General features: G+C 37.7%; 1 protein-coding gene across 1 annotated transcript; it reads left to right on the top strand.

Moving 5' to 3' along the window:
* The first annotated feature begins 2,054 nt into the window (after positions 1–2,054).
* Positions 2,055–6,481, top strand: LOC127574376 (glucagon family neuropeptides-like). Its single transcript, XM_052023348.1, is given in 6 exon segments — positions 2,055–2,165; positions 2,398–2,505; positions 5,035–5,169; positions 5,606–5,713; positions 6,201–6,300; positions 6,302–6,481. Coding segments are annotated over 5 exon segments (534 nt in total). The 5' UTR covers positions 2,055–2,165; positions 2,398–2,404; the 3' UTR covers positions 6,392–6,481.
* The last annotated feature ends 5,877 nt before the right edge of the window (positions 6,482–12,358 follow it).

The following is a 12,358-nucleotide window of genomic DNA, read 5'->3' as shown; positions in this document are numbered from 1 at the left end:
TGCAGTGTTGGGGCACAGGGAATTAATTCGTTATTGTATTGTCAGTAAAAAAAAAATCCTTATCGGAAAGGATTACGCTTTGTGTATTTTTTTCAGGAAGAGGGACTAATCCATACCGTAATTATGACCGCATCCAGTGAGAACACGAGCTAGTTCACGGAATTCTTCTTTGAACACACGGGGGAGCTCTGATCCCGTCTTTTGAGTTTTTAGGCTCTCAAGACGTGGGGGTGGGAATGCCACAGCAAATTTAAAACTAATCACATCATAATTGCTTTAGGGATGTGACAGGAAATGCTAAATGATCATCCGTGGCCCCTCAGGACGCTGACAGCGTACAGTAAATGTGCGAAAGGATTTATGAAAATTCAGCTGTGCATTTTGTGGTTAATCGTGTCTGGTCGCATTTTATGGATCGAAAACAAGAACACGTGCTTAACGTTTTACATTTTTAAAATGCAAACGATTCTGATGGTTATAATCACCCACCACGTTTTTACATTCTATATTTCATGCAAGGGACACACATACATGTGTATCTGTTAACAATTAGATAATTTAACATACTTTAAATTACACTTTGATTTGCGAACTTGAGAAAATCTGTACAAATATCCTTTGGGGCCAAGTTTTAACGTTCAGAGGCATTTGACTTTTGCCGATGCAAAGATGTCACCGCGTCATGTTGTTTAAATGTTAAGGTCAAACCACTTTTAATTTTAACTTGGTTTACTGGTTTCCTAAATTAATGCTACCCATGGTTGAGAAGCAAATGGTATAGATGCAAGAAACCGTCTTCAGAGGACTCTCCTGCAACGTACTCTGTGTGAGAGACCGGCATGAAAGAATAAGATCTTTCAAGCTGATTTCTCTTGATATGCCCTCGGTGAGAAGCAATTGGTATGGAGGGTCCTGGTGCTTTCTTTATGTACCTCACTCATTTTCATTGGTATTCAACCGTTTTATATCCCGTGGAAGTGAGGTTCTAGGATTTGGGTTATTAGTGCTGGCTAATGTACTCAATAATATGCAAATATTCAATTAATATTTAGTAATATTTAGTAGTAGTCGCCGTGCCATTACACGGCACTTAACAAATTAACTTTTTTGGAATATATTGCAATGGTTAAAAAGTAAACTGTTTTGGATTTGAAGATTAACACCATTAACCAATCGAGGACAAAGATATAAGTTTTGTTACATTTGAACCAAAGGTTCTTTTAATAATATTAAACATTGAAAGACAACTTAGTGACACATTTTACTTTTGGGTTGCACCGAAATGCGACCTCATACAATATATAAAAAAATAGGTATATTAAAATAAACTCGAGACTTGCTGTAAGGGAAACGGTGAGGTGTTTTGGATTCTCAGGCACTTTGGGACTTAACATCAAACTATGTTGACGTTGCTTGCCTTTTTTTTCCTCCATTGATTTTGTCTCATGATGATTCCCTTGTTTTCAGCTTTGTCACCGTGGACAGCGCGATCATTCCGCTAATAGAGTTGATCAATATAGATCAATGTCTCAAGTCATAGTTTCAAAATGCTTCTCAACAAATTTCACTTTACACCTATTCTACGTTTTTTCCCCCTAATAATGAATTGCCCTGTACTACTTATTAATTTTATTATTATGGCACATTTGAGCTGTTGTTTTTCTCTGCTTAATAATCCTGAAAACGCCTTGAAGTACTGGCACCAAAACCAGCGCAGTGGAATTTTTAATTTTCCATGTTTATGAGTGGGTTATGACTTTGGTCAGATAAACGATGAGAAAGAGTGTTATATTCCGGGAGGAATATCGCAAGCTGATGACGTCTATTCGTGATACATGGTCTTAACGTGACTTGCACCGACTCTGAAAAGGGAAGCAGTCTGATTCATGATAAAAATCCGAGTGCAAGTGTACAACAAACAATAGTTCATAAAAAAGATAAGATGTAGACAAATGTTTACAAAGACATCTGTTGCTATGTGTATTTCAAACATTGTTTGCGAAGATTTCTGATAATTGCATATATATAGTAGTGCTGAACGGTGGCAAGTTGAACGGCATCAGAATCTCAGCGTCGCTTCAGTGAGTTGCCGTGAGGAAGATTTTATCAGATTCAGAAGTAAACCTGGACCAGATCGTGTACAACACTCAACCAAACTGCAATAGGTATGTGAGAGCCAGCAAAGTTAGCCAGCAACCTAACTGCTGGGCGCTTCTCTCTTAAGATAGGAAATAGAAAGAGGATTTGTTTTTTTTGAAAAAAATGCAATATATAATTTTATAACTTCTTTCTCCAATATCAAGGCAAGGTGCTCATCAAACCGAGTGTATTTCTCTATTGAGGCAGTTAAATATGAATTTTGCTTTTGGTTTTAAACTTTTGATATTCACTTCGCAGATTAAGAATGTCCAACAAAGCGACGATAGCATTCATGGTTGTGTATGGGATCATAATGCATTGCAATGTCTACTGTTCACCGACCGGAATGGATTACCCAGGACTTAGGTAGGAACTCTGTCTTAGTTATTTAGTGAAGTTCACTTTTCCTGCGCGTACTTTACTGATTTGGACCTTTACCTTGTTGACAGTTTCTCTTATCCCCATTCTTTGTCTTTATTCTCTTTTTGAAGTCACTGTTTTCAGTCGGTAGATCATCCTTCCATGTGGAGACTCATACTTGTTGACAGCGAGCGATCCCGGGCGCCCCGCTCCGGCGATGCTTCTTGATTCTTATCTCCCAGTCTTGATTCGCAGCGTGGGAGACAGGGAGGGATGAGATATGGGCGAAGAGCAGAGAGAGGGAGAGAGAGAGAGAGAGAGAGGGAGAGGGATTTAATTACAAAGGCAGTGAGATTTAAGGCAGTGTTACGGACACGCGCGAGAAGGTAAATGTGTAATTAAAACAGAAAGAGACTGGAGCCGGAAACCTGAACAAGTTAAATAGGAACTGGAACGACCGAAGGGAAGATGTTGAAAGGCAGACTGAGGCAGAGACATATAAGGTACCGCAGCTTGCTTCTTATTATCCCTTAACAAATATGCTGGAGGACTCCTTGTGCTGGTAGTTTTTATTTTCTGTTCTTCTCCGTTCAGCAAATTTTAAACCAGGTGTTAATTCATCTCTGTGTCGTGATAGAGGATAATTCGAGCCATAGATAGACCCCTTCAAGGGATCGGTTCTCGGATACTATCGAAGGTGGTATGTCAAGGCTTGTTTGTTTAGGAATGAATGTCAATAACAGGCTTGGCGACCTTTCATTTCCATGAATCAGATGGAAGAGAGGGAATTGTGTAGTTGGTATGTGAGATAGTACATATCGCTGTGGGTTGACAGGGCGGCACAGGAAGTCGAGTTGCATGGTTCTGTGGTCGGTGTGATGGAGTTGATTGCTTGGTAAATTGAATGTAGAGACTGAACCTAATGGAAGTCCCGAGAGAGTCGGTGTGAAATCGCGTCAATTACAGTCAGGGGGCGAGTCGGAAGAAGAGACTATTGTTGCAAACGGAGGGCTGCCGCATTGGTTCAAGAGCATTTATTAAATGTGTGAACTGCAGACGAGAAAAAGATTTGACAACCAGTCTAGCGCTAACCGGTTCTTAACAATTGATTTAATCCGTCTATTTCCTGAAATCTTCTACAGTCACGGAGGTATATATGTTTTCTTTAATTTAAAATGCTGCTACTTTCTTATATTTTATTGAAGTTTAAAATGTACGCGGTTGGGAATGTTTCTTTCGGAGTACGTACACCGGAAAGTTGGAATATTTTATGAATGTATTAGCTTGTAGATAAATGATAAAACGTTTTGTGTATTGGAGTAGCAGGGCATATCAGGAAATAACCTCAGAAAGCGCCTCACATTCCCAGTAAACCAAGAGGGGCTAAAACCCAGCCCAGATGTCGAAATGTTGATCCTGTAATCATCCGCCAGTTTCTTTTATGTCAGAATTACAGGCATGGCTATAGGAAATGCGGTTTAATAGTTAAAACATCAAACCGTAAACTCGGAAATCCTTTCGTTGGGTAGATTAGTACGTCGGCCCTGGATGCAACTCGAGTTACTACATTGCCGAAAGCATCGGTGATGTTTGATGTTTAATTTATCCGGAGAATTGTGGGTCTAAAACAAGGAACGCCTGCCTGTTAATTGCTTCTGTGCATCATCTTGTCCTGATAATGCTTTTGGCTATCTGCCGTAATATCACGTTATATGGCTTTGCGTGAAATTCTGTTTGATAATGCTCGTATGAACCGCTTCGATACGTTTTGCTACGTTAATGGCGCCAAATAAATATGTTGTTGTTCTGCAAAAGTTGATTTGCACATTTTATTTCGTTCCAAACACCAAAGATGATTGCCATCAACTGCTACTATCAGATATATAAACTAATAACTGACTATCAACAGTTACAACGGTCGCTGACAGCACAGTTATTATTTTTTCCCTTATCGTTATTACCGTAAATGCGCTACAGGGGTAAACATGAAGACCAATAGTGATTTTAGACCTGTTCTTTTGATAAAATATAAGCTGATTAAAGTTTTGAAATCTTCTCGTATCATACCCCGCGTCACTGCTTAGGGGAAAAATTATGAACATTCTAAACTTAAATTGCGCCCCAACATCAGAGCTATGGAATTGGCCTTATACAGTCTGTTTAAATTATTCAAGTTCCGAACAGACCTCGAACTCTCTGGAGAATAAGGCAGTACACAATATCAGAAAGATTCCTGTAGCGTCCGTAGATTTCGATTTACAGGGTTATGAATTACTTATGGGACTGGAGAACGTCAGACCAAGTTGGGCACCACTTGTTAGTTTGCTCACGTCTGATGTGGGTCCCACTAGACTCCTACATCAATGCCCTAATCTCAATACTAAGCAGAGCTCATCTACAGCTATGAAAAAGAAGTAAGTCACACCCAGAGAGCAAATGGAAAGCAAATGAATGTTCATCACCAAACATTTCTAAGCCAGTTCACCATTTTACCAAATTGCACATATAGATCTTAATCGTTTTGATGCTTTCTAGGGACGAAGATGAGGCATATGATGAAAAGGGAAACTCACTACCCGATCTGACTTACGAAACTGATCGAAATGGCATCCGAATTCCTTCATCGATGATTAATGACCTGAACACGTTATACTATATGCCGGAGAAAAGGTGATATTATTTTATATTTGTGTGAAAATATGTGAAGTGCTCTCCTGATCTTTGATCAACAGCTTCGTGTCGGAGTTTATATTTTATTTGTACATTTATTTATTAAATGCTCATTTTAAGATGTGAATTATTTAAAAAAGAACTAAATTCTTATAGCATCCCTGTACGAGTTATATGTCAACGAGATGTGCATAAGACGGGCTTCATAAAGTAGCATAAATTTATGCTAATCAATTCAATAATTAAGATGCCAGACCCGTTCATAAAGCTCTGCACTGTCTTGCAATATCAAACGTGTTATTCATATATAAACATATGACAAAAGGATTTATTAACATTATCAGTGAATCCAGAATCTATTTGAACAAATAATTTTAAACGTTTAATTCTGATCATGGATCACTGATGCGTTCTTGTACTGTTTTGTGGATCTCAGAACGGAGAGACATGCTGATGGGCTATTTACTCAACGCCTAAGGGGCATATACAAAGATGACTTTATAAGAAACTTCCTAAACTCACACATTCCTTCAAAGCGCGACGGGTAAGTTTCTAACATTTAGAAGTCACTTTTATAAATTGAATATCCTGAGGATTTTTTTAAAATAAAAGTCTTCCAATACGTTATTTATGTGACATTGTTCATCATATCCATCTCATTTTTTTCTTTTTATTAATTCTCTCTCCTCTTCTCTTATCTACCTCAATTTGTTGAAGCCACCTTCCGTACCTCCCCACCCCACACCCCCCACACACCCCTCGAATAATGCTGTTTACATTTGTTATGAAGATCCGAGAAATCGCTGTTCATGAACACATCGTGTCTAATTCAATATTTGTTGTTGGGTAAATACCCAACAAGTAGTGCTACCTTCAAATTAAAGTTCATCATCCAACAAATCGTCTGTATTCATCATTCATGGAGCAAACTGGTAAAGTCATGGGATGAGTCGAGTTTAGTGCGGGCGCTATTTTAATCTAGAGGGTCTTGTAAATGGTCTTGGAGTCTTGATTTTATTTTTCATCTGCAGTGGCAGCAGTGTTGGGAAGGACACGGAACCCCCGTCAAAGCGACATTCCGATGGCATCTTTACTGACAGCTACAGCCGTTACAGGAAACAGATGGCTGTCAAGAAATACCTGGCAGCTGTCTTGGGGAAAAGGTATAAACAAAGGGTTAAAAATAAAGGACGCCGAGTATTCTATTTGTAGCGACGAGTGACTACCCACCCTGTGTATACAGTCCTATCCAAGATTCGGTTCAAACGACTGAATAATCATCGCTCCACTGTTATTTAAACATGTATTTATGTATGAAGTAAAGCCATTAAAACGAATATTTTGATAAAAATATTGTTTTTTGTAAAACACTATAGAACGCACAAATTTACTTTGTGAATGGTTCCTTTTGGGTTATATATTACAGAGCATATAAAGTGTGCACAAGAACAATATCCGTCTGAGCGGCTGGTTTTATACGAAATACATAGCTATATTGGGATATTGTTTCTTTTTGTGTGTACTTATACTGTATTCAAACTAAAATTAAAAGGATAGTGTTTTTCATCCACAACAGCCCTGAAGATATTAATATTCTCCAAATTTTCGACGACATATTCTATGATGCCCTGCTTAGGCTGCTTGAATGGGTTTATGATATTGGTTTGGGAGACTTGCTGCAGCAGATGTCCTTGTCGGTGAGTTCCAGCATAGGCTGCTTACACACGAGACAAATTAAAGGGCACTGGCCCCATTACTAAGTAGCTTCTCGACGTTATCTTAATCGACTTCAAACTCACATGTCCTCTCCAGTCACCAGAAAACAGCAGTGTTAACAGTGAAACCTAGGAACAGATGTTGTGGAAAGACGAACCTCGCCCGAGCTACCCACCAAAGTATGATGCATGATTCTGTTAAAGGGTGGTTCTATCGTTTACTAATGACAGTAGATAGACAATAAATAGGACGTCAGGAATCGGAAGTGCACGAATGCTAGAACCACCTTTTAACAATCACATCATATATGGTGTCTCAGCCCAAAATTTAAAAAAAATATAGACAGATTCGGTTGTTTTTAAATGAATAAGCAGCTGCATTTCCCTTGAGACCCCTCCAAACGAAGGCGGAGAGATTGAGAATTGCAGATAACCTCACACGAAGCTTTAGTGCATTTTTTTTTGCACGGCGCAAATAGGGAATGCAACTGCGGCTAAAACGTTAAATCCCGGCAATCTCATTGCAATCGGAGAGGGGAACGACCAAAATGTTTTTCTGGGGATCAAATTGCAAACTAGCAATGATTCGCTTACGTTAAGATTATCTTGAAATCCGCAACCTAGATAAAAATGACTCTATCATAACGTGATCGATCAATATGATTACACATAAGAAACTAGGTTTCACTTTACTGAGGCGACTCAAACAGGCATGTGAGTTTCAAAAGTTAGAAGACATCCTGGTTCAACGCGGAACCGATTTACCCTTGTATAACTGAACATTGTCCATTATTGAATTACATGTGCTATAAACATTACATTTCAGCTAACCCATAAACGTGCTGGTCATGTGAAAGACTGATTGCTAAAGAAAGTCACCATAGAAAATGCAAAATTCGCGGTTTTAGTTTATTTGAACATTTTTCAGTAGAAATAAGAACTAAACCAATTCCAGGAAAGGCAGAAGTTTCAAATGTCCTTTTGGATAAAAAAAAGTAGCTCATAGGCATTTGGATCTACGCCTGCATGAAATCAATCTTATTTTAATTTTGCATTCTCCTCCAGGCAAATTGACCCAGGATGCAGCTTTGGTGCCTTGATTCGTCATTTAAATCGACATGAATTACAGAGGGTTTATTTTTTTTTCTTTTTCTTTTTAAAAGCGGCCCTACATTGCTGCAACACATCAGCTTACATTTGAGGCTCTTACAGTTCGCGGATCTCGTGGTATTTCGTTGCAAGTTGTGTTGATTCGGTGATTTCTGTACTGCACTAAGTGTGGTGTTCAGCCTGTGAGACTACTAACTATTCTAGACACTTTAATAAAATGCTGTGCTTCGTTAATGTTCGCGTGACCAAACGACCTTATGTATAATTATAGGGACACAAGATGCCTTACTAAACTTTACACAGACCACAGACATTTGATCGATCTTGATTAAACAGTAATATAAGCTGCAATTCTGGACATCTTTTTATTTGCGCAGTTGTGAAAATCGGGGTATCTAAGGGAGTTGAATGGTGTAGCTTTAGATTAGATAGGATTCGATCATTAATGTCAATCTAAAAAAACTGTGAAGTTTGAATTAATGTTCTTTCATAAACATAATATCACCTAATTCTTTCATACATGCTGTTCTTATGCTATAATTAATAATTTAAAACTATCTTAATTTTTAAAATATTTTGTGACGGACCGAAAGAAAGTAATTGTGGAAAAAATATGATATCTCTAACACCCCACAACATATGTGCCTGATCTATAAAAATAAGCCTTATGTAAAGTCTTATATCCCTAAAAGTTATGTTTGGACAACCCTCATAATTGAATCTCACACCGGCCAACATCTTACGCGTCTTCAAAGTTCCTTCGAATAAAGATCGATTTCTAATCAACGTTATCCCCATTCACATCAGGTCCCAAACGTAGTGAAGATGTTGACAGTTCAAACTATGCCTTTTCCTGTTACACTTTAATCCCATTTGTGTGAATTCATTGTACTACCAAGACTGCATGGTCATTATTTAGAGTTTTGAATTTCCGAAGCCTTCTTTACGAAATCGAAATTAAACTATAGTTAATTAATAGCTAACATTAATTTGATTTGGATATAGAACAGAAATAGATTAACGTGCGCCTTGGTTTCAGATTCTCTATGTAATCCAGGAACACTGTGAGAAATATTTGGCTACATCTAAACTCGGGACACAAGGGATTGTTGGATATTATGCTGACCAATACTTGTTAGTCACTCTTATTCTCCCCCAAATAATTGCAGACATAACACAGAGGCAGACACAATCACCTCTGGTAAACATGCACCAACTCCTAATCCAAGTTAATGCAATTAAACACCCCCACAGGTTCCACTGATACACAAGGATGAATGAGTTGGCCGACTGACATATCCATTGCCTACAAGAAGTGCAACTTTTCCCTTGAACACTCAAGTCTAACTGAAATCTCAACATATATATCTTAACTTTTTCAAAAAAAGTTGCACTCTTAACATTGAATAAATTGCATAAGGGAGGGATTTTAAGGAATCCAATTTGTTCTGTTATGACCTTTCAAAGTTAATTCAATTTCCCAAGCAGTAATATAATACTAAAAATTAATTTAAGTGACAGGTTTAAGGCAGTATGGGTTGATATGATATAGTTTCCACAGCATTGACAGAATCAGTGATGATTGGACAGTTCCCAGTTGACCAGTTGGATTGGCCAGGGATTTTCTAAACAACCTAAAGTCCAAAATTGGGGAATAACTGGTTGTCCTTCGACTCTTCAATAATGTTAGAATTTAACAAGCAATTATGAACAGGCTATACTGACACACCGAGACCTTGCCTTTCCTGGTAGAAAGGAAGATGAAACAGACAGTTTAACCTAAGGTCTCATAGCTTCATGCCACTCTAAAGGTGCCTTTGAAGCACAGCAGAAATCAGTCTCAGATTATTTTCTGCATAGTTTGACATGCAGCTGACCTTAGAGGCATTGTCAGATTGACCTCTGACTGTTGAGGAGAAAGCTCCTTGTGTAGGATTAAAGTTTTGTTCCACAGCTAGTTGATTCTTCATGGACTGGAGTATCAGTTCTTTCTTAGGACTAGAATGTTTCAAAAGTAAGCAGAATAAACTACCCATATCCCAAAAGTAATGCTTAATGTAGATTGGAATAATATCACAAGAAATATGATGTGCTGTTGTCGAGAAACTTCTAGAGACTGGAAGTTACAGTGGTTTCAGGAAGTTACTGTGGTTTCAGTGTGAATAATTGTCAATTCAGGAGCTGGATTTTGCGTTATGTTCACTTTCATGTTGCTAGTCAAAAGAAATTTGCATTGCTGAAATTTCCATTGCGTAATAGCAGATTGTGGTTTCAAACATCTCTTGCAGGACTTTGAGGATAAAAACTGTGTGGGACCAAACTGGTAGCTCTTTCAGAAGACTGACTAATGTTGAATAGTCTTCTTCTGTGCATTGTAATTCTTTGCATAGTTCTTTAGTAATTAAGGCATACAGGGAGTACATAACATGTAAATTCACCAAGTCCTTTGAAATAGCTGCAAGTGCAGGTGAAAGCATCAAATATCTGCATTAATGGTATTTACAGTGTTTTTGCAAGTACGTAGAAAAGGATGGCATGATGTTGGAACAGGGTGGTGATGAAATGAAGGACAAGAGTGCTTTTCACGTTGATATATACCATAGCTGCACCTATACCAGCAGAAGTGACTGTGTTTGGAAATTACCATCAGAATTACATTGATAAAATCACCCCATTTTACTTTGGTTTCCATGTATAGTACTAAGTACTCAGTTCAAGTCAGTAACTGTGAAGTGCTGTGCACACTCAACAAGTCTAAATAATAGTGCTGGTTCTGGTGCCAGTCTATTATATGACTCAGCAGTTGTGCAGATGTTAAGCTGATTAATGGCTTACATTACTATTGCTTCATTGATGCACACTTAAAGCTGCTATGTATAAATATCAAGGCACTATTATGGAGAGAGCACATTACATAAAATAATCTCTTGGTAAATTTAGATTCTTAGTGATCCTCTTTTAATATTAGGAAAAGGAGAATGACAGGGTTGGCTTTTTTCTGATATTGAAAACATTAGACATATTAATAGATTCTCAGAACTCTTGGTTGATTGTCTAACACCTTTTTGAAAATGACTTGGCACAGGGTTATAGGACAGTGAAACTTTAATTACATAAGGCTATAAATAGGCATGGATGAATAATTATTCTTTAACTTCATCCCCTTTGGTATTAGAAATGGGTTTGAGAAAGAATCAGAATATTAGCTAGATTCCTGCTTCCATGCAAAATCAAATTTGAAAGAGAGTGAACAGCATAGGTGCAATAATGGTCTTAACTAGCAATCTGAAGATCACACTTGATCTTTTGCCTCACCACCACTCCCTTCCACTCATACTCCATCCTTCTCCCAACACAAGAAAAATGCTAGAAAAATGATTTAAAAAAAGAAATCCTTGGAGCACACAATAGACCAGATATCATGTACAGAGAGATGGCTTAACATCTTTTACATGACCCTGTAGGATGTATCCAATATCTTCTGCAGCCTCATATCGTTTAGTTATAGAATCTAATATTCTTTAGTAGCCATGTTCATTGACTTGTTATGAATAAGATTACAGGAGGGAATGGTAAATGGAGGTTATGTTTCTTCCCCAGAAACAGCAAGTTAGAAGATAACTGCCTAAATCACTAACTATTTAAGAATCCAGGTTTTGTCATCAGTCATTATTTTATCACCGGTTACTTCTTAACAGCTAGTCTCAAGAAAGGCAAAGTTTTAACATTTTCATCAAATATGAAGGAATTGGAGAGCAGTGATAAGAAAGAGATCAGAACCCCGTAATTTACCAAAATATAACTGGGAAAAAAGAAAAGGAACTGAAAAAGATAAAAGTATAGATGTGACTATATTTTTAAAGTCTTGAAAACACATATCAGAAGCAAAAAGAATAATTATGAAGCTAACTTCATACATTTCTTAATTAAAATGGGAAAGCAAATGATAAACATAGGTAAGCATGGGAAAAGATAATGTAGAATTAAAGCTGCTAATGAACTTAGCTACTTTTACAGTGACTCCAATATTGTTATCTTGCCTTTTTTCATTTGTATCTTGAACTTGTGGAAGGCCTCCATGGTTATGTGATTTCCTCAGGACTTTCATTGATTTCCTACAGCTTTAGTATGTTACCCAGGTAAGAAATAACCTCCAGTGTGAATATCTGCCTTCTGCTGCTAATCACCAGCACAGGCTTCCAGCTCATATTCCTCCTTCTAATAATAAAAGGCAAGTTAAAGGCACCAGGTAGTTCTTTACTTCATGGAAATAAGAACTGCAGATGTGCATTTTAAATGCTTTTCATGCAATATTCAATGCTGGAATCTCCTACTGATTTGGGAGAAGTAAAAAGAGTCAGAGT

This window comes from Pristis pectinata, chromosome 9 (genome assembly GCF_009764475.1).
Source record: "Pristis pectinata isolate sPriPec2 chromosome 9, sPriPec2.1.pri, whole genome shotgun sequence".
NCBI classification, from domain to species: Eukaryota; Metazoa; Chordata; class Chondrichthyes; order Rhinopristiformes; family Pristidae; genus Pristis; species Pristis pectinata.
Note: the sequence above shows the minus strand (reverse complement) of the source record. Positions and strands in the feature narration are given on the sequence as shown.